This window comes from Pithys albifrons, chromosome 5 (assembly GCF_047495875.1).
Source record: "Pithys albifrons albifrons isolate INPA30051 chromosome 5, PitAlb_v1, whole genome shotgun sequence".
NCBI classification, from domain to species: Eukaryota; Metazoa; Chordata; class Aves; order Passeriformes; family Thamnophilidae; genus Pithys; species Pithys albifrons.
Genome location: NC_092462.1, coordinates 47,268,651 through 47,295,765, shown reverse-complemented (window position 1 = coordinate 47,295,765; position 27,115 = coordinate 47,268,651). Strand labels below are relative to the sequence as shown.

Here is a 27,115-nt window from a genome sequence, read left to right as displayed (position 1 = left end):
AAACTGCATGACTCAAGACGTACCTCACTGAATAGCACTTCTGCAGGAAACACTGCTGTCTCTGCTGCTTCAAACAGCTTTCGGGACAACTGAACCAGGTTTATGCTTATCTAATTTTACTGCCATGGTTACCAAAATATGTGAATAACCAGCCATAACTAGGAAACAGATCATCTATAAATTTCAGTGGGGAAAGAGACCTGAGAAAAGTAAATTATTAGTAACAAGAGGGAGAAAACAGGTGATGATCACTCAGAATTAGTTTTCTGAAGTCAGATTTGGAAACTGCTCTGTACAGCCAGCTCACTGTGGAATGATATTCATGATTTCTAGTTAATAGTCTAAAATCACATTTGTGACATTTAAAAAAGTCATATGGAGATCTAAAGCTGTGAAAAATACTTACAGATAATGAACTAAGTGTTAACAGAGAAAACCATTCTTGGCTAAAACATTAAAGTAAAGCCTAATTTAAATAAAGTTATATTTTTCAACCTACAGGGATCCTTTACAGCTCTGAGAAATTATTCTTTATGTTGCATTTTCTTTCCCATTATTTCATAACATTGTCAAACAAGGAGCAATGGGAAAGAACTGAGGCAGAATGACTTACAGCTTGATGAAACCGTGAAAAATTAAAATCTGAGTCAGGAGACACCAGATCTACCCATCACTTTTGTCTCAGCTCCATCACTTCCAAGACACCAGTGATGTGTCACTGCCATCCACGCAGTTTCTCTGGTACCAACTGGGTATAACTGATATACCAAGGGAAAAAGTGATTGACAATTCTTTCAGAGCTGAAGGCATTTTTCTGAGGGTATTTTTGTCTGTACTTTTCTTGCTTCACAACTGCAAAATAAAGGTTTGAGAATCTGAGACGCAACATAAGCCACAGACTGGCTGAGTCACAATCAGCTTCCTAATGAGGTCTGGCACTGAGTATGAACACTGAAACCTCCAGCCATGGCACTATTAACACTGGTGGTAATGAACTGAAGCCTGGGCACGAGCCCTGACAATTCTGACAATGCCTGGCAGAAAAAGAGGGACCATGAACTGCAAACCAGTTTGTACAGCAGTCCCACACTCAAGGCATGGCCAGGCGTAAGACCTCAGGCTCACACTATGGGCTTATCAAAGGGGATTTATGTTAAAAATATACAAGGCTCCAAAAATCCACCCGACAGAGCCTTCAGTTCTTTTTATACCTTGAGTGCATGGGAGAAGAGGCTACACATGTTTCTCAGCAGGTCAAATAACACACTTTTACTGGCAAACTTCAGAAAATAAGAGAACCTGGCAAAAGTTTAAAAGACAACATTCAACCAAAATAAAGTGTTCCACAAAGCATTGATTTAGCACAGGTTAACCCATAGGACTTAGCAAAATCCAACTCATCCACCTTTACATTACTCAAGTATCAAGAAAGGAGAATAGGAGAAGAAGAGATAAAGAAAGAGAGAGACAAAGGGAGAATTATAGGTACTGTCTTGAGTCCAGTGCAATTCCAGCTTCCTTGTGGCCAGACAGTAGGGACACAACAATGTACAGACCTCATGGTGTTGGCTTTATTTGCTCTGATCTCCTGTGGCCACCCCTCCCACCCCTCCCAGGCAGTAATTCTGGCCCACTGGCTACTCACGGGCTGGGTTAGGGCTCCAAAGCAAGGTGTGGGGCAGACCTCTGGTGTACCAGCCATTCTGGGGCTGGGTTAGGGACTCCAGGGATTGTAGTATGGGGCAGTGCTCCTGATGTCCCAGTGATGGACAGCTGTTCCAAGGCTGCCCATGAAGGCTCCAAGGGGCTAGGGTGTGGAGCGGGGCACCATTTCACCTTTGTGAAATTTGACCTGTCCTTTCCCTGCCATACACACACTTGAGTTGATCCAAGCCACTAATTAATGTAATAATCCAGTATCTCACACCAGGTTATCAAAGTTGTGGACAGGCATCTGGATGTCTCTGTGTCTCAGCTATCTAGTGGAAAGTCTCCATAAAAAGGCATTTTCTTCATATGCAGTTGCCTTGATTTGGAAGTGAGCATTGTGCTCTTTTCCTAAAACAAGTCTTTGAAGTTAAGAGATGAATTCTGTCCTTAAGCTCTGTACTTGCAGAACATATCAAAACCCTTACTCTCCCAAGTCAGAGAAGAAAATTAATCTATATATCTAAGAATCACAACTGCATTTCCAAATATATGGGACCAAAAGAGAGCCAAACGACAGCCTCTAGTTTCTTTTCAATCCCTTTCCCACTTGTCAACCCAATATGCTTAGTATCTGTAGCAGAGGATGAAACTCCCTAATTTTACATCAACATGATTTTAACTTAATTCCATGTTGCTTCACATCATCAAAGCACCATGGAGACCTATGTCATTAAATAATTCTACTATTTTCAAATTTTTTTAAAGCCTCAGATTTTAAACCTTGCCTTCACTTTAGCACTGTTTCATTCTCAAGTTAGATCCCTTTCTAAGTTGCACTAGGAACATAAGAAGGAGAAACTCAGTAATGTATTCAGATATACTAAGCCTGAAGACAAGAATTAGAAGAGAACATCGAAATTCTAGAAGCAGCCAGAAATGAGTCAAAAGGCAAAACTCTGATAAAGGCTATCATGGATACTGAAATTAGAAGAGCATGGACCCACCTTTACCTACATACCTATAGAGCGGCAGGAACAACAAAAAATTCTGCAAATATACTGATGTGAAAGGCCCCTTACAGATGTAAACATTCTGGGGATGGTCGTTTCCCCTGGTGCCCAGGCTGCACCTGCCCTCTGACAACTCTTCTGTAGGTGAGTATATAGGCATAAGGTAATTTCCCCCTTAACGCTATTAACGGTCACAAAGCTATTAGTGTACAAACAGTGGTGACAGCCACAAGGGTCTCTAATTCATTTACTAATTCTACCAACCCCTTCATCTGCTGATAAAAAGAATTGTATTAATTGACAATTCTCGTTTTTGATAAACCTGACTTTAGTGTGATTGGTTTGCGTTCTTTCTCACTCGTTCTCTCCTCCTCCGACCGGGGGATAGATCGGGCGTGCGCCCCGACGGCACCTCCTCCCTGCCGCGGCCAGGACCTCACTGGGCTCGGTGCCGGCCCCGTCGGGAGGGAGCGCCCGGCGGGCACACGGCGAGGGGCGGGCGCGGGGCGGGCAGATGCGCGGTCCGGCCTCTCCCGGCGCCGGCGGCTGGAGCTTTAAGGGCGGCTGCCCCGGTGGCGCGGGGATGTGTCCGTGAGGGCGCGGGGAAGTGTTCGGGCGGGCGCGGAGCCCCGCGGGTCGGTGCCGGCCATGCCTCCCCCGCGCCCCGCGGCCCCGCACGGCCGGGGCGCAGCCTCCGCCCGGGAGCCCCGCGAGTGCCCGGCGCGGCGCGGCGGCTGCGGGGCATGGGGGCACGGCGCCCGCCGCTGAGCAGCTCCGCGGGTGCCATGTCCTCGCTGGTGAAGGAGGACCTGGCGAAGAGGCTGTTCGGCCCCCGGCGGCAAAGGCTGCACGAGTTCATCGAGGTGGAGGGCGCGGGTGCTCAGCGCTACTACCTGTGCGCTGCAGGTGCGGGGGCAGCCGCCGGGCGGGGCGCGGGCGTCGGGCTCGAGGGGCTCTGCAAGGAGAGGCGGGCACAGTAGGTGCGCGGGGATGCGGTAGGTGCGCGGGGGTGCGGGAGGGCGCGGGGATGCGGGAGGGCGCGTACCTGGGCGGGCGAGGGAGCGGGACCGCCCGGCGGCACAGAGCGGGCAGCGCCTCGGCTCGCTGCGGCCGCCACCGCGTCCCGCCCCGCCGCGCCCCGGCAGGGCACAGAGCCCGGGTCGCTGTCCCCGCACCGCCAGCAAACCCCGAAACGGCGACTTTTGTGATTTCTCATTCACACGGGCTCGAAGTTTGACACCCGCGGAGAAACGTGACAGTGGCAGAACAACTGTTGGCAGTGCTCTGGACGTGCCAGGCCTGTGAGTGCCTGATCTGCTCTGAAAAGAGCAAAACCTTACTGTAATTCTAATGACGTTTTCCGTAGAAAAGTATAACAATGCATTAACGTTGCGGGAAACATTTGTAATTTTAAAAGCCGTTGCACTATCCCCTCATCTTGGCCTAATGTTCTACGTATTGTCCCAATTACATCAGAAACAACAAACTAGGCTTGTGGTTTAAATAAATACACATTAGGGTTAGCAATTAGGACAAACCGTGAGTAAAACAAAATTGCTGCGAGTGGTAATTGTCTGGCTACTTCCTAATTTTTTTTCAAGAAAATCTGTTATGGAACAAGGTTTCAGATAAGCTGCTTTGTTAGTGGGGGGGTTGGGGTGTGTGTGTGTGTGTGTGTGTTTGTTTGCCTACGGTTTTTAATTATTTCAGAACGCTGGACGATACTCAAAAAGAGAAATGCTGTTATCCATAAGTACTTAGGTTGAAGTGAATGGTTCTTCCAGTCTGTTTCCTCTTCACGTTCAAAATACATAACAGGTAGAAATAATGTGTACTTGAGACATAGATTGGATTAGCATCCAGTATTCTGTGATCATTATCTTTCTAAACCTCTGACATCTTTAAAATATATGAGTTATCTACAGATTATTGGAAATACTGAGCAAGTTACATTTCCTGTATTCCTATAATGTTGGTAAAACAGGCTTTATATTTTAGAACTATAAAAATAGTTTTAAGAAATTAATTCCTGAATATCATAGAGCTTTTAAACACACAGAAATGCCAACCTCACTCATAGTTTATGAAACGGTCCAGTAGAAGTATGGTTAGCTGCATGTGGTAGATCTAAACAGTTCACTGTTGTGAAACATCTGAAGAGGAGAAATAACATTATGCACCTTTAAAATCTCTACTAAAAATTTCACTTTAAGGTAGAGAACAAGCCATGAAAGGAAGTCTAATCAGATTAACTGATTGGTAGTCTCTAAAGACATAAAGGAAAATTTATGTAGAATATTAAGGGTGCAATCTCTCCAGTATTCAATATTAAACTCTCTTATTATATTCAGGCACAGACAAGTAAGTGGTAAGTAGAGTGGAAATCTGATTCTGAAAGATGGGTTGCATCTGACTGCCAACAGCTACTGTATTCTGCTGTGATTCTGTAGGAGCAAATCACATTATCTAAAATATTATCCCTGCAATGCAACCTCTGTGTGTTCCTGTTGATTTCAAATTACCATAATGAAAAAAGAAAAAACATCAGTCAAGCTATAGACAAAACTTCAGAGGTCTATGCCTTTTGAAATCTGTATTGAAACAAAATCCTGGTGTGGATTTGTGCCATATGGCCAGTGTTATTTCCCTTCCTTTTCACAACAGCAAGTCACAGTTCTTTCATGAAGGCAATAGTATCCTTTCACTGAAAGCTTCGTAAACCCCAGAAGAACATAATGCTGAAATGCAACTGCATTCAGGGGTTTGTTTTCACAGCCCAGTATTGGTGTGCCCAAGAAAAAATGATAAGAGTAACACTGTATTGTCCAACAGAGACTCTGAAAAAGGTGCTTAGTCCATGGAAGACTTCAAGAAATAATTTGTGCTCTGTGAAGGCATTGCCATAGCTGTGCTCTCCTCATGAAAAGCTTTTAGATCTTAATAGAATGACATGGTAAATCTGAACTCATGTTCTATATAATTTTTTTCTTTGACTCTCTTAACTGAGTGCAAAAACAAGCAACATATAAATGCAGGAAAAGTAAATTTATGTATTTTAAATCGAAACTAGTTCACCCAAATTTCACCAGTGGGAAGGACATGCTCCTGGTTTCATTATTCCTAAAAACTTCTGTGCTCTCCTTATGTCAGGATTTCTATTGTCTGAGTGGTTGAGCAGTGGCAATGCTGGGGACCTGGGGTTCACTGGGAGATCCCTTTGTGTTCCTGACAGTACTGGGGGCTTTTGGGCTTGGGCTTGTTTCCTTCTGTTTTAACTTTGAGGGAGACAACATATTTCCTACCAAGCAAGCAGATCAACAAATGAAATGGGAGAAACTGAAAGTATGAAAAGATTGGCTTGCAAATGAAAATTATTTTAACTTCTCCACAGAAGATAACGCAATGGTGGTCTTTTGTTGTTTTTTTTTTTGTTTTGTTTTGTATTAGGGTTTTTTGGGGGGTTTTTTGTTTGGGTTTTTTGGGGGTTTTTTTTGTTGTTAAAAATCATCAAGCACCTATGATTGATAGCACTAGGGAAAAAAAAGCAAGAGTAATCTGTATTTCCCAGATAGAAAAGCTGTAGGCTGAGACAAATTATGACCAATTTATACATTTTCCACTGTTTTTCTTTGCAATAGAAAGAAGGCATATCTCCAGTATATGTCTTATTTTTGTCTTTATTTAATAACCACTTCCTTATAAGCAGGTGAGAAGTAAGAGAAGTTTTAACAAGAGTAAGACAAAGCTAGTCAAGTTTCAAAATGGGTTTTCTAAACTTCAGGCAGTGTTTAGAAAGAAAATAATTTTGCTCCTGTGTTTTTAGCCTCGTGCTGTGATGTCGAAATGCTCCTGCCAGGCATAGGTGACATCTCGCCCTTAACTCGGGCTACCAGATGGCTTGGAGATGTGTCCTGCCCTGCACCCATCAGCAGCTGGATGTGAAGGAGATTGTTCAGGCTCTGGTGCTTTTCACAATCATCATTGTGTGTTACAGAAATCCAATCTCCCATGCAGCACTCAGTGTAATCAATTAATAATGGTAGTTATTGCAAAGAGAGTCTTCATGCTCTTTTTAGTCTAATTTCTTGCCTGAGTTGGAAAATAGTAATTTCTACAAAGTTAGCACTGGGCAACTTGAAGCTTCAAGACAATTTTTAAATGTTATTTTTGTTAAGTGGTGTAATTACATATTGTATAAGGAAATAACAGTTTTGCTCTATAAAAGTAATGGCTGTGTAAGAGGAACTTTCTCCACAGAATGTAAAGTATAACACAAGTCATGTAAATACAGAGCCTTGGTAGAGGTTTTGCGATTTTCTGACTGCAGCACCCTAAAAACACTCCTTCTCTAATGATAAGTGCAGATCCAGTGCCAGAACTAGGCTTTCATTGCACTGCTAGTGAATTTACATGATAGACTTTTGAACAGACAAAACTCTGTTCACAGGCTAGGTAAGGTAAATCCCAGATCTACTAAAAGCTGACAGGTTTCATAGCTGAAAACATAGTTCTATTCCTATTACCTTGGCAAAATAAAACTATTAACTCCAGTATAACCCTGTACAGCCCAGCCTGTCGTGATTTAAAGTTAATATCTAACATGTAGTTTGATTAAGGCTTCTATTATTGGAACTTTGGGGACATGCTTGCATATCTAAACTATTTTTTTTCTTACAGTAACTAAAAGTGAAGAAGTAGAAATATGTATGGTTAAACACTGGAGAGTGAATCGAGAGGAGAAATATGAAATAGTTGAAAAGTGGTTTTTGAAAGATCTGGAGATGATTGATGGAAAAGAAGCAGATACTGTAAGTGTTACATACTATTAAATACATAAAGTATCATTTTCTTGTGTTGCAATTTGGGATACAAGCAGTAAGATGCATTTGAAAAATAAAGTTATATTACCAAGGAATGTTGGTTTTATTGCATGTGAGACGCTCCACATCCCATTTTCACTGTTGCAGAGGAAGAGGAAGGAGAGATTCTTATGCTTATTCTAATCATCTTCATCTCTCTGGTTGAGACCTGAGGTAGAGGCTGGTTGTTTTCTAATTTGTTCATCATAACTGGTAAAAAAGGTTCTCCACCTGCAGCTCCCAGTGTAAACTGCAGTGAATCCCATAGATTTTAAAGTGTATTTGAAAGCAAAATTCTGTTCAGTATTTATATGGAGATTGTGAGCCTGCCATTTGAATGGTTGAGCCTGGTCTCTGTATGAGAAAGACAATGCGTAAAATACCACGCAGGTGCATTGTTTGGTGCAGCAGCTCACAAAATTGTGTCTTTCACACAGCTTAATCTCGTGTTACTTGGATCAATTCAGTATTTGTCTAGTTCTGTGTGTAAATAGGAAACAGCTTTGGCTAGATCAGGCTGACTTTGCTGCTGAAAAATCCTATCTCTCAAGTACTTCAGAAGGGTAAAACGAGGCTGCAGTAGCAGAATAGAGAACAACAGCAAAATTAGAATTAAATCCTATTTTACAAAGGCTAGAAGAATATGTGAGCTGAATTATCTTACTGTATGTATGAGAAGACACTTTAACAGTTGTCCATGTACAATAAATGCAGTCCAGAAAAACAATTACCTTTTTTTCCCCCTTGAAAGTGCTTTCAAGTGAACAAAAAATAGAATTCAGATTTCATAATGCTAGTGAAAGAGAAATCAAGAGCCCACAAGAAATATTTCAGAGCTTTGTTTCATGGAAAATGACAAACTCGTGTTGTTACCATTCTGTCCTGTGCATATGGTCCTCAAGGCTAAAAATGGGAATGTGGGAGACAAGAGGAGGTGAACTCAGCTTTGGAGTACCCCTGCACCCACTGAGCTCTCAGCAGTTTAGGCCAGAAGGGAAGAAAAGACAAAACTACTAATTGTTTGCATCCCCTCTCCAAGTTATCTTGCTTCTGAAAGCGTTCCTGTTCCTTCCCGAGCCAAGGCAGCCAGAGGATTTCCTTATCACTTGCTGCATGAATTCAACCTTTTTTCCTGAAGTGTTGTTCTAAAATATTCTTCAGAGATGACTCAGCCTTTCACAGCTGAGATAAAAATCTGTCTCATTTTTGATTAAAGAAAAGCCTAAATGAACCTCAAACTCATAGGGTGATTAACACTGCCATAAATGTTCATGAGGGTGGTCCCATGGTGTAATGGAGAGCACTCCGGACTCCAGATCCCAAGGTCATGAGTTCGAGTCTCAGTGGGGACTGTCCCCTGGCAGTTCAAAGCCTCCCTGACATCCGATCCCTTCAGATCTTGGATGCACAGCAGGGTTGGCCCCGATTAGTACCGGGTGCTAGAGACAGTCCTGAGGACTTCACTGTCACTGTCCAAGCTCACTCGGCTGTGGCAGATGGACCTTAGGACTTAAGTGGTGGGGCCAGTTCTGCACACGCTGTGCCTCACCTAAAAAATCCACTGCGCAGGCTCGAAGGGCACATCCCCCCAAGTTTGGCCATACACAAATGTTCATAATAGGTATTCATATGCATACAATTTAACAGAACTTAGCTGCTGCTAGGATTAATTGTGCCAAAGAACCAGAAAGCACAAAGAAATATAATCAATATTATTCTTCTGACAGACATAGATAGTTACAGTCTAAGGCAAGTGCTTTTCATATAGTGTGTCTTAGGCAACACGATAAATTGTTTCATTTCAAAACAAGATGGTGTAATCCAAATAAAGTGCACCATATTGCTTGCCCAAACTTCAAAAGTTTTACTCAATTACAGCTAATTATATGCTGCTACTTTTTAAAAAGACCACTTAGGATGAATAGCAGAGATACACAAAGTCCTTTAAAGTCCATCAAACAGGGAAAAACCCCTGCAGGGAGCTGGGCAGAGAACAACAGATTGCCATTCTAACACTGTAATACCTGTAATAATTCCATTCTCTCTCAATTTTATTTCTCTTTTTCTTTTTTAGGATAATCCATATTTTGATATGCACTTCCACAAGGTCTACAATCTGGAAGCATATAGCTGTGCATCTAAATATACCTTTGCTCGAACAATAAGCAAACTGAATGCAATGTACCTTAAGAAGGACTTGAAGATTGTGAACTTTGATGAAACCTACCTAAATGATGATTCAATCTGGTCATCCAGCAATAGGGATTGCTTAGTACTTATGAGGATATGCTTCTATGCTTCCAACCTTGTATGTCTCTCCTTGTGTCCTTTGTCCTAAAGATGCATTTTCTAACATTAGGGTGGCTGGTTGACTTTCACTGACCAGCATTTCATAAAGCATCTGATTAAAAAGTTAGTAAGTGATATGCAGTATCTGCTTTCTAATTTTACATGGAAGTAAAAAATGGAGCATACTTTTTACATAAATAATTGGCCATTCATTTATATATATTAGAAGGGTCTCACTCTAGCAAATGCTTACAAATACATGAGACTCACAACCTAGAACCAGTAATTCTCATGGTTACTGGTGACTGCTTATATCCATATAGTTCAGCATTTGCTCATACATTCATGGAGGTATAGATTATCTTTCATATTTAGCTGGAAATATTTTTACAGCATTAAGAGCATTACCAGCTGATTTATATCCTGGAAGTAGAAAAAATAAAGCAACCTGTTGAGTTCTGTATGGGAATGATGTACATTTTTGTTTCCAAATGTGTTGAAATGCAAAACTCCATTAAAGAGATCACACCTACATCCATGCAAGAATCCAACCCTCATCCTGAGGACTCGGAGTATTGCATTCAGGTACCTTTCACCTAAGCAGCTATATTATTTTTCCCACAGAACATTTAGTACTCCCTTCGGCCTTCACATTATTTGTGGTACTATTTTAGAAAAGAAATGTTCTTAGTCAGGATTGCTTTATTTGTCAGGCCTTTCAGAACTTTTGTATCATTGACATCTCCTTTCTTTAACTTCATTGTTTATAAACAGGCAAGGTTAGGGAACAGAAATTGATTACATGTGTACCACTGGACCAAAAGATAATGAAATACTGTGTAAACTATGGTTGTTGGCTACTACAGTTACTTTGCAGGCAAATGATAGACTTTTCAAAATTGATAGAATTATGAGTTATTTTCACTAGTTTCTAGCTAAGTGTAAGCATATTCAGTACACTACCTAAAGGCATATTAGTACTTACCACAGGATGGAATCTATTTGAATGTTTGAAACATCTCATAAAAACTAATAGCAGGACCTGTGGTAGTAGAATATTAAGGTAGACACAGAAGATGAATTTAAGCTGTATTGAGCAGGAGCTGAAGGAGAACAATCTTAACAATAAGAAGAAGCACAGTGATACTAGTGTCAGTCAGCTGTGTTGCTTGGCTGTTTATCCCATAGTCAATAAAGAAATGCCAACCAAAAAGGTCCTTCAGAGAAGCTTCTGGTCAGAACATCCTGCAGGAGAAATGTGCTTTCTCTTTTGGCAGCCAAGAGAGTACAGAAAGGTTAGCTGTGGACTAAAGCAGGTATGGACCTGAAGGTGACTGATGCCAGCTCTTACAAAATCACAGGCTGGTTCATGTTGCCTCTCACCTGTAGAATTGGATAGTCACACAAGGGTGCTGTGACTCCTACTTTGCTCTTGTCCGTCAAGTCCCAACTTTGAAAACCTTTGTGTAAATGTACTTTGGTGTAGCAATGCATTCTCAGCATAACAAGGCTACAAGAAACCAACCCTCATACTTTGGATTCAAATTTGAAATAACATCAGATAAATGAGAATGTATTTGAAAAACTGTAAAATGCGCATCTTTCTACTTTTTAAATGTTATCCTATTGCGTGTGTATAGGAAAGGCCATACCTTTAATTAGCTAATCTTCAGAAGTTATATATTTATTCTAGGCATATGTTGCAAATTATATGCATTCTGACACAAACCTTAGTAATCATGTAGATCATGACAGTTGTGAGGCCAGTTTATGCAGGTAACCCATCCTCTGGAACTTGTAAGGAATTAAGTCTTAAATTTGCCACCTGAATAATGTTGAAGAGAAGGATTGTATTTACAGTAAGTGTTTGTGAAATGCAGTTGTTCTTTTGAGAATGTCTTTGGGATAATCCAATGCAAGTGTATGTGTTCTGACATTTGATTATTAGCTACAAGTATTTGCCCAACATCCATGTTCCACAAAACCATCTGCAATAGCAAGTATAATTCATGCTGCTGCTATCCATGATGCATTGTCTTGTTTGAACTGTGTATTAATTGTTGAGATCACAATGTTTTCTGTAATGTTTATGAATTCTTTGCTTAATAGGCACAAGGAAATGTTTTCTGTGTGGAAAAGCTTCCATCATTCATGTTGTAATAAAAACATACAACCTCTAAAAATGAGCACTTCAGGTCACTCTTTTGAAATAAAATACACATATAGTGGCTTATATGCATTGTAACACACCTAGAGTGCTTTTCCTGTCATCTACCTATTTCCCAATAGGTTCAGTCACTTTCAGCATATTATCAATTTTCTAGCAAAACAAGGGATTGTATAATGAAATTTTTAGTACATAATTTCAGAATATTTTGTCTTAAAGTCAATACTGGAAGATCGAACACCCTTTCTAAAGAGTGTCTGTGGGAAGCTGAAGTAGGTGGTACATCCTGGAAGATTATCTCGTGTCAGTTTTAACATGCAAACACATTTTAACATTAACAAACTGCATTTTGGAGTGGTTTCTTTTTCTTCTGGCATATTTAATAGCTAAAGATAGGAAACTAGAGAGTTCTGCCTAATAACAACAGATTTATGAAACCTTTTCCAACATTTTACGTCTGCCTTGTCCAGTCTTTATAGATCTAGCTAGAGACAGTTACATTTTGTGGCTGAATTGAGAAATTACTGAATTGTAACTTCTGTTTTAACCTTGGCCCTTATAAATGATATATTTTAGAATTATACAGCATGTTGTTTTGTAAGTCAGAAAATAAAAGTACATAACACAAGACTTAATTGGTCAGTCATATTTAATCACAGAATCCCTTGGAAGGGACCCACAAGGATCACTGAGCTCACCTCTTAAGTGAATGGCCATATGGGGATCAATCCCACAACCTTGGTGTTACTAGCAGCATGCTCTAACCAACCAAGCAACTGAACTAATCTCAATTAGTGCTTTCAGTCAAGTGGAAGAAGGATACAGGAATTAAAAAATCACAGTTTTACATGTTGTTAGTCCACATACTGGCAATTTATATAAAAACCCTTGTTGTTCTTTACTGGTCTGGCAAATGCATTTTATCAGCCATACACTAAAGGCATACTGTTTTCTAATGTGAATAAATCATACAGTTCAAGTAATCTTAACTGCATGCAAGTATTGATGGAAGGTAGTTCAGGCTTCCACAGAATTCAGCAGTGGCTACAAGTAGTTACAGCCAGGTTTCTACATCATTTCTCATGATTAGACACCGAATCCTAAATTCCATGATCACTAGTCACAGAGTAACTGTTCTGTCTGGATCATCACTGACATCAAAGACTCTCAGTTACTATGGGTGCTTCTGCCTAGGGGCAAAGCCAAAATCTGAGTGCTGTTCACAGAGCTGGAGTAGTAGGAGCTGCACAGGAGCCCACAGTGTGCCCAGGTGGCCAAGCAGGCCCGTGGCATCCTGGTCTGTGTCAGACACAGCATGGCCAGCAGGACCAGGGCAGGGATCATCTCCCTGGGGAGGCCACACTTTGAGCACTGTGCTAAGTTTCGGGCCAGTAAAGGGCAACAAGGCTTGTGAAGGGTCTAGAAAACAAGTCTTACGAGGAATGGCTGAGGGTTGGTTTAGTGTAAGAGAAGAGGCTCAGGGACCCCTCACCTTTCTCCACAACTCTCTGAAAGGAGGGTGTCCCAGGGGAGGGACAGCCAATCCTGCTGTGCCAGCAGTGAGAGGACCAGGGGAGATGGCCTTAAAGTGAGACCCAGGAGATTCTGATGAGGTACAAAAAGAAACTGCCAGGGCGCTCAGGGTTTGGGATGGGTTGCCCAGGGGGTGCCCCTGGGGGTGTTTGAGAGACCCCTGGCGCTGCGTGATGTGCCACCGTGGTCTGGGGACCGCAGTGGGAGTCCTGGGTGCATGGTTGGACTGGATGCTTTCGAAGGGCTCTTCCAACGTTGATGATTCTATGAAGTTACATTATCCTGACGCTGTTGTGACCAAATGGAATTGCAGCATGCCGTCAGAGATGGACATAGTAACTTGGAATTCTGAGATGGTGTGACACTGTAATGCACTGTACGCATCTTTCAGCATCAGGTATATCTGCATTTCTTTTGTGCACACACTTTGCCCCATGTAACCCAGAGACCCGCCCGCAGCCCCGCCCCGAGCGCACCTGAGAGCGCACACGTCACCCGCGCGCCGCCAGGGGGCGCTGTACTCCCCGCCTCGCCCCGCCCTGCCCCGCTCCGCCCCGCGCGCCGCCGTCACGTGGGCGGAAGCGGCGCTGCCGGAGGGGTCGCGCCTGCGGGAGACGCGTCTTGTCCTGTCGCTGTCGCTGTCGCTGTCGCTGCCCCCGTCCCTGTCCCTGTCCCTGTCCCTGTCCCTGTCCTGGCGCCGCGGTGACAGCGAGGGGATCCCGGCGCCCTCCGCCCCTTCCGCCGCGGCGTGTGGGGCCCTGCCGCGGTGCCCCGCGTCCCGGCCCGCCGTGCCCGGGGCGGCGTGTGCGGGACCCGCAGGTGGGAGGTGCGGCCGGACGGGCCCTCCCTCGGGAGGCCGCCGCTGCAGGTAGCTCTTCTGAGTTTTGCTGTTAAAGAATTGGTATTGTGAGTGATTCCCTTGGGCTGTGCTCGCGTGTTGCGTTCTAACCCGGTGGGGTGCAGGGGCCCAGCAGTGCTCAGTGAGGAGCCTGGACACATCGCTGTGCCCTGCCAGGCGTGGATTCCCTGGACAGGCCGCATCTGTGGTGTGATGTCTTTGGCAGATTTCACGTAGCCTTTGTCTAGAACATTCTAAGCAAAATACAGCAATGCCTGAAGGATTTTACTTGGCTCTGGTGTGGCCTCTGCTCTCCTGAAGCATTTTTCTGAGGAATGGGCTGTATCTCCTTCTTGGGCTAAATTCTTTGTTCCTCTGAGACAGCAGAATTCAAGTGTAAAAAGCTTAATGATGTGCTTGGTCATGGCACATTGTGATGGTTTTGGTGGTTGTGACTAAGGGGGCTGAGTTTGTAACAGAAATTGGACTCTGTGTTAGAGCCAGTCTTTGATTTTGGGTTTATCACGTTCTGATTAATGGGAAAGGTATCTACTGCATTACCTGGACAATTTGTGTTAGCACTGAAATGGGAGCATTAGCAATTTGCAGTAGTTAGGTGGTGACTTAGAGCTGAAAATAAAATCCTAAATCAGGAAGGAAAGGAAATTTCTGAAATGCAACAAGTTGTTGCTGTTTTGTGTTCATCTCATGCACCTGTGGAAGAGTAACAGGAATGACAACCTGATACAATTTGGAAAAGATGGGTGCAGCATTTGATGAAAGAGAAGGAAAACTGTTAGCAGCTATGGAGTGTTACATTGTCATAGGAATGTCACATAATGTCACATTTCTTTGGATGCCCTGAGCTCTGCTCACTTGACAATACTGATTCTGCCTTGGCATGGTGGCCCTTGTTTTCCCAAACCCTTGAGTTACTATCTTTAAAACTACCATAGTGCCTAAAATTTTGTCTTTGCTGTGTTTATCAGAGAAAGCCACCGAGGCATCTTTAAGAGAACAACCTAACCCAAAATTTGACTCCATGTATTGTTTTGGCATCAGGCAGCATAGCATGTGGTGTCTATTAATCATATTTTTAATGCACTGTAGAATTCTAAGGCACAAGTTCAGAGAAATATTGGAGCTTCTGTATTTAAATAAAAACATTGAAATGTGATGTCTAAGTGTTGCTCTGTTCAGACTATGTAGAATCTCTTATGTAGTGTCAGGAACTGTTCTGAATCAAGTGAATATTGCTAATTACTTAATTTTCTGGAGCTTTGAGGGGGATTTTGGATCTATTTTGTTGTTTGGTTTTTCTTTTGTGATTGAATTCTACAAGCTTCAGTACTGGATGGTCTTAGCCTAGCCCTGCCCTATATGCCCTTCTCCCTGGATTTCTAGAATCTGGTGGGGACTAGACCATGCTTTGCTAAGGAACCCACTGACTATACTGAATTCAGTCTTGGAATTCTTTTTCAGAATTTTGTGACTTCCTTGGGATTTAATTCTTGTTTGGTGCAAGGTTAGTTTATTGTTGCTCTTACTTTACCACTATGAATTCTTTAGTACAAATGCTTTACCCTAGCATGTTGCATATCTACTTGAAGATGTTGACAAAAGAAGTCCTAACTCTCAGTGAATGTTTTTAAACAAACCAGTTGCTAATGCATCCCACAAATCTGAACAGCTTTATTCTCTTACAGCCCCTTCTCACCCTTTACTTTCTCCCACTGCTGGTGCTGCTACTGCAGAGGTGAATCACTTGAAGGAACCCTGGGAACAGGTCCATTCCTCCTCCTCAACCCCACAGACTCTTTTCACCCTTTCTGGTCCTCTACCTTACACAAATCGCCTGAAAACTATTCTCACTGAGGAGAAAAACTAGAAATCAAAGTTAACAATGTTGTTAGGAAAATACTTTTGCTGTTAGTGAGATGCACCTCATTTATGCGACCATGTGGTCTGATGTAGTGTATGTCTGACTACACCATTGATATCAGGGAATGGGGTAACATGGGATTTGTGATATCAAGGGAGGAAGAAGTGAGGAAGCATGCAAAGAGGTGGATCCTGAATCAGAATGATTTTTCTGTCTACCAGAAGAGAATTAGGACTGCATGTGGTTCACCAAGACACAAAAGTAATAATTTCTTAGGCTTGAAATTGTGCCATCAGAGTGGTAGGTTGAATGACCGCTATGACATACCATACCCGGCATGTATTGGAGAACTCTTCCTAAAGTAGGGGGACAGAGAGACCTTTTCTTCTGCTAAATGGGACATTATTTTAAATTTGGTCTGTCCAGCATTTGGTTTGGTGAAAGAGTCCTGAACGTTTAATTGAAGAATTTAGGTATATTTGATGGATTCTGGACTTTTAAGTTAAGATCATCTCTGTAGTGACTTCAGTTTCACATGATCCATCCTATTAGATTTTATGGGATTTTTTTGTTCACCTGTCTTCATCTATCTTTATGCTGGATCCATGGCATTCATGTCCATTCTAAAATTTCACTAACTGCTGAAGGAGTCTTCTTTTTTGATTCCCATTTCAACTTTTTTTTTTTTGCTGTTAATGCCTCACATTTCCTTTTACTACAAAGAAACGTTCTGTTCTCCATGAAATAAAGCTGAAAGATCATCTGAGTGTTGATAAATAACAGTTGTCTAATTGAAGTAAGATAGTAAGCTTTAACTCGGACTTTTTCCTAAAGTGGGCTGGTCTTGCTTGTCTAGATTATGATTCATTAAGTTGCATATAGAATTTAATTTTAATAAACGAATCACTTGAAGTACACGACTGGTTCACTTTTTGTGTGTCTGTTAGATGTGCTTGAGTGTATTATGACTTTCTCAAATTTTTCAGCTGAGGGAGAATGACTGCAATCAAGCATGCTTTACAGAGGGATATTTTCACTCCCAATGATGAACGCCTGTTGAGCATTGTGAACGTGTGCAAAGCAGGGAAAAAGAAGAGAAACTGCTTTTTGTGTGCCACAGGTACATAGGAATACCACAACATATTTCTTGTCTTCACCTTTGTTTTTCATTCAGTTGCATTTATCTTACCTTTATTTACAATGCTTTTTCTTGGCCCATATAAAACAAGTGCTTTCCATTTCTAGTGGAGAAAATCAGTTGTACTTCCCTCATTCCTTCTACTAAAAAAAGAAACAAATCCCTGTACTTTTATTCACAGAACTCATTGCATTTGAAATGAAGGAATCAAAATTCTTTCCTTTGGGACTGTTGGGCTTTTGAAGCAGTCTTTATATAGTGCTTAAAAGGAGATTTAGTAGTCATGTAGGCTGATAAATGAAAATAAAGTGCAATGAAGAGTACTTATTAGAGTCCAAGACAGAAAGTTCTGAAAAGGCACAGTAACTGAACTGAGTTGTAATGTTCTTTAAGTGTATGTTTATTACGTTACATCTCTTAAAAATATTAGACACTTTGGGTTGATCTGTCAATAACTTAGCTTGCTAGAATATTTTTTGACAGAAATCTCTGACATTGTTTTTATTCTGGCCATAATCTCTGATTATGTCTGCTTTGTCAGTGACATGGTCATGGTTGAGATCTGCTGTATACAAAAGTAGCTGTAAATTGGGTTTGTTACATCACAAGCTGTATAGAGATGCACACCTGTTTGATGGAGACTTAAACTGAGCTGTACATCTCGTGTATTAAAATGTTAGAAGGGTCTCTTTCATCAAATAAAGATTATGCAATCTCCCCCACAGATAATTTGTTTCAGAAGTTGAAGTACAGCAGAAACAGATGTTAAAGTAATATGTGTGTTTTGAAATTACTCTTTATTTAATAGTGACAACAGAACGACCAGTGCAAGTAAATGTGGTAAAAGTGAAAAAATCTGACAAGGGAGATTTCTACAAAAGGCAGACTGCGTGGGCACTTCGAGACCTTGGTGTTGTTGATGCCAAAGATGCTGTTAAAGTATGTGTACTTTTTTTTTTTTGGTTTAATGCTCTGCTCAGAACATCCTTTTGGTTCCAAGAGTTAACTTGGTTGGAGTTAACTTCCTTGATACTGGCTGCTTTAAAGCTTAGACTGATAACATGTGAATTACGAGTTTATTATGAATTGGGATATGCATTCCTGTGCTGCTTATACCTTCATTTTCTTCAGCCTTTCCAAGAATACAACTGGTAAATTGAGTAAGAGTAGTCCAGATACCCTTGAATAGCAATAAGTCAAAATATCTCCCCTTGTAGTGATCTGTCAGTAACTGTAGAGAGCTTGTGCTAAGGACCAGTACTTTGTTTGTTTCAAGTTGTACATAAATTTTTACTCCAAATTTTGTTTCCCTTTAGAAAATTTATTACTGTCTTACTAACAATGTTCAACTACATGTAATGTTTTTTGCTAGGACACTTAAACCATTCTTAGTGAGAAGTGTATAAGCTTGAGGATGGACTTTTACAATCTGTTGTCAAAATCCTGACATTGGCCTTTTCTTGGAACGCATACAGACCTGAGGTGGTGGAATTTTCCACAGAACAACAAGAGCAACCTATTTTTCACCACGTAAAATTCATCTTTTGCCATAAAATGAAATGTATAAGCAGGCAGAGGTGAAAATCCTTCGTGCCATGATGTCTGGTTTTATGTTCTGGTAACTAGTGAATTTTAAGAAGAGTGCAGAAAACTACAAGGTTTCAAACTTTTTGATTTTCTTTTTTCCTCTTGTCCCCAAGTGTAGGTTTGTTATTTCAGTTACCCACATACTTCTTGGCCGGGTTTTAGATTTTCGTCACTGTTCCTAAATGCCATGTTGGAGAATTGATTATTAAGGTTAAAATTACACTGTCTTTCCAGGCTTTTTCTTGCAAAACAGGATTTGGTAACCTTTTGCAGAAATATACTGTAATATATGTACCACTCTAATGAGAGATTTTGAAATGTTCTTTCAAAAACCAAATGTTGAATGCCAAACTCTCTCATATTCAGTGTCAGAATTAAAGTTGGTAGGTTCATCATGGTTTAGTTTCCAACATGATTCTATGCAACTCTTTTGACACAAGGCCTTTCCTTCACTAGTTGTGAGACAAGTCAAGTTTATGTAACAATATTGTTTATTTAGAAATGGATGGTAATTATATTTATGAATATGAGCAAAAGAAAAAAAAAGAACTGCTTTTATTGTACTCTACAGGAAATAAAATGTCCTGTCATGTGGTTTCTTGTGCTGCCTGCTTCTACACATAGAAGATATATATATATATATCTACATTTATATATCTGTGGATAGTAGCTATATAAATGACAGCAATAGTAGTTTTTCCAGTCTATATATAAGTAAGAATTTAACAAATATCCGATGCAGTAACATTTTTCATCGAAAGGAGGCAGGACCTCATAAAATGCTTGTAATATGATCTTTAAAACAGGGTATTACCAGTTCCAGTCCATACTGACTTCATATGTGACTGTAGAAAGTACTTAATTCAATCACTATCAAAGTAACAATCTCAACAGGCAATAAATCTATTTAAAAATACTTACATAGAAGTTTTTTACTATTAAAAGGCCAAATGTTTTTTGCTGTCCTGTTCAGTCCTATCAAATACCATCAAACTTTAAAATATATAAAGTGCTCATAATTTTTTCCCCCTTGACTACTTTTAAGTCTCCCTGAAATGTGTTGTATTTGGTGTCAGTTGGTAACTCCAGATACCATTTTTATTTTCAGAAGACTAACACAAGGATTACATGTTCTGAGGACAGTGTTTCAGGGCAGAGAGTGCTGTGAAATGGCTGTAGACAATCTTACAGATCTCTGTATTATGTGTTACTGCTGCCTTATCTGGCTTCATAAAATGCTGTCCTCATAGTTTGGATTTTTGTTTTTCTCTTTCATTATTTTAGCACCTTTATTAAGGTGCATCAGGGCACCAGAGTTGCGTATGAGCTTCTGTCTCTTCTAAGGTTGGCATTTGTCTAATTTAATTTTTATTCCATCATCTCAGTAATTAAGTGCATAAACGATCTCTGCTACTCAGAAACTCCTTTGTCTGTGGAGCCTGTAATGTATCTCATCTTTTGCAGGAGAATCCTGAATTTGACTTGCATTTTGACAAAGTGTACAAATGGGTTGCAAGCAGCACAGTGGAAAAGAACACCTTCATTTCATGTATCTGGAAACTCAATCAGAGATATCTTAGAAAGAAGATTGACTTTATTAATGTTAGTTCACAGCTTTTGGAAGGTAAATTCATACAACTGTATTTGAAGTATAAAGTTTAATAATTATTGATGTAAAACAGATATACTAAAAAAAATATTCCTAATCCTGATGGGTTTTTTGACTCAATGTTATTCTTTTATATTTTCTAAGTCTTCAGATAAGCAAGGTGACTATATAACAGATTTTCTGTTAGAAAACTGAGAACCGAGACAAAACACTTCAGTAACGAAGTCCTAAATATTGATAAGCTTATTGTATTTCTAAGACATTCTGTTTCTTGAGCAAAGTAAAATCTACCTCTGAGATATGGTAGATCTAAATATATGATGAATCTGCTTTTGTTCCTGTTTTCATTTCGCCTGATTTAGCAAAATGCTTTAAAAAGTGATGCTTCTGTAGCTTTCCAGAGATCGAGGTTTTCCAGTTCTTAATCTGAAGCATATGTTAAATTCTGTTGGAACACCTATTACAGTTTACATGACTGGTTGGTTGCTAAGAAGGCTTTGTATCTGGTTTGCTTATGTTATAGTAATATTTTTACAATCACATTAGCTTTTAATAGTTAAACTTTTATAGTAAAGCCTAGTGAGTAAGTGTGTCTCATGCTGAGTCTGTCAAAAGTGGTTAAACTATTGGCAATAATTACTGGACTGGCATGTGCAGAAGAATTTGAGTTAGAAATGTAAAACAGGAAGGGTAACATTTCTGTATTTTGTTGTTGTCTAAAATTTGTTTTTAACCAACCTCTAACATTTCAAACTTACTGTCACTTAAAAATATACACACTGTTCGTGCTTTGTCTGGCTAACATTCTCTGCTTCCTTTCCTCTGCTTTTCCATACCTTTTAATTCTTCAGAACTTCCTAAAGTTGCAGAAGGTGCGTAACACCTTTTTCCTTTATTTTGCCTTGTAAGCAGTTTTCTTAAATAATATGTGCTGGTTTGGGTATTTTGGTTCTTTAATAATGCTTACCAAGTTGCTAGAGATAAGAGAGTTATTTCAAATGTCTGTAAATCACTTGTCAGCCTTTGAGTGGCTTATTAAATTAAGTAAGCACTGCTGTGAGAAACTGTCGTTAATGAAACCATTGTTATTTAATTTTCGCTTGCCCCAGTACTTATTTTTCTGCTGTGAAACTCATCTTGAGCATAAAAAAAGTTTAATTTATTCAGTGACATATATCTTAATCAATTTCAGTATTTTTCCCTTATGCTGTGTCTACCAAAAGAGGGAATCTAACTTTTACTGGTCTTCTGGTAACAAATTGAGTGCAATACTGTCATGTATTCTGATGCTGATTACCAGTGTAAGAGGTGAATAGGCTGAGTCTAAGTTTGTCCCTTGCAATAAAGGAAGGTGGATATTTTTATTTTGCTTATGTTGTGTAATTTGGGAAGCATCTCTGTTGGGAATCAGTTCCAGAAATCTTAATGAAGCACATGGAAGACTGAGACTTAAAAAAAAGTGTTCATAGGTATCAAGTGCTTGTTAAGAAAGTTGTTCAATGAATTCATTTACTTAGAGATAGTTAAACATACTTAAGTACTCTTAAAATGCTTGTGACTTTCTGGACTTGATAACGTGTTTTATTTTTCTTCTCTACCTAAGAATCTGTTCCAAGTGGAGAGAATCAAAGTGTAGCAGGAGGTGATGAAGAAGCTGTGGATGAATACCAAGAGTTAAATGCAAGAGAGGAACAGGATATTGAAATAATGATGGAAGGATGTGAATATGCTATTTCTAATGCTGAAGCCTTTGCAGAGAAGTTGTCAAGAGAGCTCCAAGTGCTAGATGGGGTAAACATTCCTTCCAATGTGCAGGATGTCAGCATGTTGAACTGTTCTCATTCATACTGACCATGCAGCATTCTTTGGAGAGTTAAATAACGTATTCTGCTGTATATTTAAATGTCAATGTGTTTCTGCTCCTAAGCTGAGCTACATCCTCTCTATTATCAGATTTTAGAAATTTTCAACCTTTGCTCTTTGCCTTCTATGCCTTCTGGGGTAAGTTGGAGGCTTTAAAATGAGGAGTTGAGGAGGAAAAAGGGGAGACATTCTGCATATACTTTTCTTGAGGGGAGTGGTGCACGGAGAGAGAGAATAGACATCCATGTCCACGTACGCTTAAACTACTACTCTCAGCATAATTAGGACACTAGTTTAGTCTAATAACATTGGAGTATTTGGCTGCCTGTAACAGTGCCATATTGCTATTTTTCCTTTTAAACAACCTAGCATTCTCGAGGTCACTTGGAAAACTTAAGGAGATGCAGGGGTTTCAGTCTTGAGGGAACAGTCAACAACCTCTTTGAATTTTTGAGCTGTGTGTCTCTTGCATATTTTGAAAATGGCTTCTGTCATAGCAACAGCTGATCTTAGGATAGGAAATCTGACCTTAACACCTGAGCTGTTTTTTTGGGAACTAAAAGTGTTCTGGTATAGTAGATATTACTGTTTGGCTTTTTATTTTTCTGCAGGTCAGTACTTCAGTTCTAAGAACTTGGCAAAGCTTTGGTTTTATATCTTTTCTTTTTGAAATAAGAAAGTGTCATAGACTGAGGAACTGCTGTGTTCAGTAACAGCTTAAATGAGAAGTACTGCAGAAGTACTACAGTTTTGTTGATTACCTCATGAGTTTTGAAAGCTGTTCATTTGACAGTAATATAGGCAGAGGGAGATATCAGAATGCTTTTGAGATATAAAGGTGTCTCTTAAATGTTACTTTATTTTCTGTACAGGCAAATATCCAGTCCATTATGGCTTCGGAGAAACAGGTGAATATCTTGATGAAGTTACTGGATGAAGCTCTAAAGGAAGTTGACCAAATTGAGTTAAAGCTGAGCAGTTATGAAGAAATGCTTCAAAGTGTAAAAGAGCAAATGGATCAAATTTCAGAAAGCAACCATCTAATCCATCTCAGCAACACAAATAATGTGAAACTACTGTCAGAGATAGAGTTCTTAGTGGTAAGCATTTTTATTCTGTTTACTATGCTTGTTCACTTAAAGCATAAAATTCTTTTAGGTTGCTGCCCTCTTTAGCATGATTGTCCTTCAAAATAATGAGCCTATTTTTCTGCTTTATTATTGCCCTGGCTTCTCTAAGTTATAATGATGAAATTATGTTTATATTCTTGGTTCAGCAGCATAGCAAACTAACCTGGACGGTACTATCCATTATTTTGTAGAATCACATGGATTTGGCTAAAGGTCATATAAAGGCCCTTCAGGAGGGAGATCTGACATCCTCTCGAGGCATTGAGGCCTGCACTAATGCAGCAGATGCCCTTCTGCAGTGTATGAATGTAGCTCTTCGTCCAGGTAATGTTTTTGTTAACTACAGTCTAACAAAATTTATTACAGTGGTGCCTTTATTTGTAAGTGCTGTTCCAAGTAGTCTCACATTTTGTTCTGTAGAGTGAAGAAATTGTGACCGCTGCTTCTTCTGGTTCCCATATATATTACTGTGTGTTTTGTACTCTCTAAAGTCCTTTTTGTTTGTAGGACATGATATGCTTCATGCAGTGAAACAGCAACAGCAACGGTTTAGTGACTTGCGTGAGCAATTTGCACGGAGACTTGCTAGTCATTTGAACAGCGTATTTGTTCAACAGGTATTATTTCTTTCTATTTAATGTGAAATTTTTGGTCACAAACTTTTCTGGAGAAGAAAAACAACCTACCTAAAACTGGTCGTACTCTGTGATGTAGTCCGTAAATACTAGAGGCACTTCAGGCAGAGGTATTACTAGACATACCAAACTATAATTGCCTACAGAAGTCTCTTACATAAAAAACCCCCAACTAAACACCTGTTTTTAATGGGTTTGCTATCTGAATTAACACTTTGTGTGATATATGTCCAAACACATTGTGTGATATGTAATAGTAGAGCTTGATTAATTGAGGAGAAAAAACACTGATCCCTTTTTAAAGGTGTTAGAGGCCTCAAAGGGCCATGAAAAAAATCCAAACCAAATGCAAACATACAAAATACAATGCCTAAACCTTGGGTTTGATATTTTTATCTTGAAATAATTCATAAATCACTGTCCTGGCACTTAAGTCCTAAGAGCTGGATGGCCTTTTTAGCCTTAGTTTTTTAATTTCTCTATTTTTTATCTTTAATTAGTTTACTCAGACCCTCCTTCAACTCTATAACAGGTCTTCCTGTCATTCAGTTCCAGTGAGTACATTGGGTTCGATTGATACAAGCTTTTCTAACTAATTTTTTGAGCTTCAATTATCTAACTAGCAGCTGCATTTTTGGCTTTGCAAAAAAAAATTTGTCCCTACTGATTACAGAGCATCAGATTTAATGCCCCTTCTCACTTCTGTTATTTTGTGAGCCCTTAAGCTTTGTTTGTCTGTTTATGAGCTAACATTCCTTTGATTTGATCTCCAGAAATTGCTGAGACAGATTGTGATGTATGGAGGAAAAATATTTTCAGGAAATTGTAATATGTATACAACTGTACAGATAAGACAGTTGTGAAACTGCAGTATTTGTACATAAAAATAATAATTCTGGGTTTATACATATTAGTGCAATAAATTTTTTAAAAGTTCTAAGTTTTTTGCATTAGACTGTGTGCAGAAAATGCAGAATAGTTACACCAGAGAATTGTATAGAAGATTATATTTGAGGGTACAAGTCTGGCTTTTTATGGCAAAGATAAGTGCTTCCTACATTTCTTCACTTCGCAGAAGAATTCCAGCTCTGTGGCATGTTAATTTCTTTGCCTTTAGCTTCTGTGCTGAAGAAGGTATTTTTCCTCTGTCCCTTTTCATATTTTGAAAACCTGAGTAAAGACTATCTATCTCAGCCTTCAAAGGAGCAAGTAGAAGCTGTGTTGTGTAAGTCCTGTGTAAATGCATTCACAAAGTTGGACTATTGGGGTTGTGTATGGAAGTGGCTGTTTAACAGAATGTCTTTTCTGATTTCCTGTTCTGCAGATTTTATTTTTAAAAAATGCTAAGAGATTATTATTACTGTGGAATATTATGTGTATTAGATGAAATGTTTCTAAAGATGCTCTTCAGTGCTATTGAGAATGCTATTACTAATTTGCTTTTTTTTTAATTCTGATACTAGTAGTGGCCTCATGTGGTTTTTCAAATAAACTTGCCCTCTGAAAAGTTTTGGCTTGCTGTTAGCTATGAGGTATTAATTGACAGATTAAGCGTAATAGCAAAGTCATAATCTTTAGCAGGAAGATTTCATTAACTGCAAGAGATGAGCCTCTGCAAAGCTTTTTGATTACTGAGAAAAGAAGTTTCTGTATTTCATTTTGAGGTACCAGAATCAAGTGTTGGAATTGCAACAAATTTTTGTGTTATCTTCCTAAAATGACTGTTTTGTTATTTTGATGAATTGATTATAGCAATTTCTCAGTCAATGTTTCTGAAAACTAACTAGATTACTTTGTTACCTTTAACATCTGAAGAGTTGCATTATTTTTTAGAATGTTTCTTAAAAAATAAAGCATTTCAGAGAAAACTAAGGCTGATAAATCTAAATTAAAAATGAAAACTCAGTGATGTCTAGGCAGCTGTTAATACAAGCAAGACATATTTTGATTTGGAACTCATTAGATTGAAAATCAAAGTTAGATTGACATTTGGGCCTAAATATATTACCTTTGAAGTATGAAATTGTTCTTTATTTTTTTAAAAGCAAAAAAAGCCCAACGCTTGATTCAAACTATTGTTGTAAGATACTAAAGTGCTTCATTTCCTTTACATAACAATGGTAATAAATATTAAAAGCTTTAAGCAGAAATGCAACTTTGGATTGCCATTCACTGCAGTGTTAAAAACTGTTTACAGTAACAGTTATTAACAGTTAATGTAGCTGTCTTTATTGTGTATCAATAGTAGTTGATGAATCTGGGTGTATACAACTTTAAACATTTTTTTTAACATCCAGGTTCAGCATTCAATTTAAAGGCAACTCTGGGCTTTCTGCCTTGAAATATGAAACTTGGGGCATAATTGGTAACAGTATATACCTTTTTGTGTAGTGAGAGAAGGCCTGTTAATTAGATGGGAAAGGTACACCTAGAAGCTCCATAATATTTCAGACCAGGCTTGAACACGACATAATGTAGTACAATCAGAATGATTAGTCCTGTGGAAAAGCTGGCCTGGAGAGAGGAACTTACCTTGCCAGGGAATTTGTCATCTAGCTTTATGAAGAATGCAACTACTAAGCAACAAAGTTGTGTGTAATAAAGGGACATGAACAAAATTGTTAGATGAAAGAAGCAATAAAAATTTGGATAGCTGAGTATTTCCTAGCAGTACTATGAACTGACTTTGAACCGACTTAGTTGAAGAAAGCTGTGAAAGCCACCAGGTAAATTATGTTAAACTGTAATGACCTTTAACTTTAAAATATACTGAAGGAATGTAGCACACCAGGGGGAGGGAGAACCATAAATGGTTTTCTATAATCTGGTTTTCATAGAAGCCTGTCAAAGATCTGTTGAAAATACTTGCTAATATGCCCAAAAGTACACACAGAACTGAGTATGACCTCAGTAATTACATCAACA

General features: G+C 39.5%; 2 protein-coding genes across 7 annotated transcripts in view; both read left to right on the top strand.

Moving 5' to 3' along the window:
- The first annotated feature begins 3,184 nt into the window (after positions 1-3,184).
- On the top strand, positions 3,185-12,585 carry EXOC1L (exocyst complex component 1 like). Its single transcript, XM_071555191.1, has 3 exons — positions 3,185-3,566; positions 7,338-7,468; positions 9,594-12,585. The coding sequence occupies exons 1-3, from the start codon at positions 3,404-3,406 to the stop codon at positions 9,855-9,857; spliced, it is 558 nt and encodes a 185-aa protein (XP_071411292.1). The 5' UTR covers positions 3,185-3,403; the 3' UTR covers positions 9,858-12,585.
- Positions 12,586-14,084: 1,499 nt separating this feature from the next.
- EXOC1 (exocyst complex component 1) overlaps positions 14,085-27,115 on the top strand; it is a 28,741-nt gene continuing 15,710 nt past the window's right edge. For 2 of the 6 annotated variants that reach the window (XM_071556461.1, XM_071556459.1), the window contains exons 1-9: positions 14,085-14,376; positions 17,215-17,348; positions 18,175-18,305; positions 20,418-20,577; positions 21,414-21,434; positions 22,166-22,353; positions 23,298-23,525; positions 23,747-23,879; positions 24,063-24,172. In XM_071556461.1, the coding sequence (XP_071412562.1) occupies positions 17,225-17,348; positions 18,175-18,305; positions 20,418-20,577; positions 21,414-21,434; positions 22,166-22,353; positions 23,298-23,525; positions 23,747-23,879; positions 24,063-24,172 (1,095 nt within the window). In that variant the 5' untranslated portion in view covers positions 14,085-14,376; positions 17,215-17,224. Of the gene's footprint in view, positions 14,377-15,828; positions 15,872-17,214; positions 17,349-18,174; positions 18,306-20,417; positions 20,578-21,413; positions 21,435-22,165; positions 22,354-23,297; positions 23,526-23,746; positions 23,880-24,062; positions 24,173-24,690; positions 24,745-27,115 lie in introns of all 6 variants that reach the window. The other 4 variants (XM_071556462.1, XM_071556460.1, XM_071556457.1 and 1 more) reach the window with 3 other exon arrangements.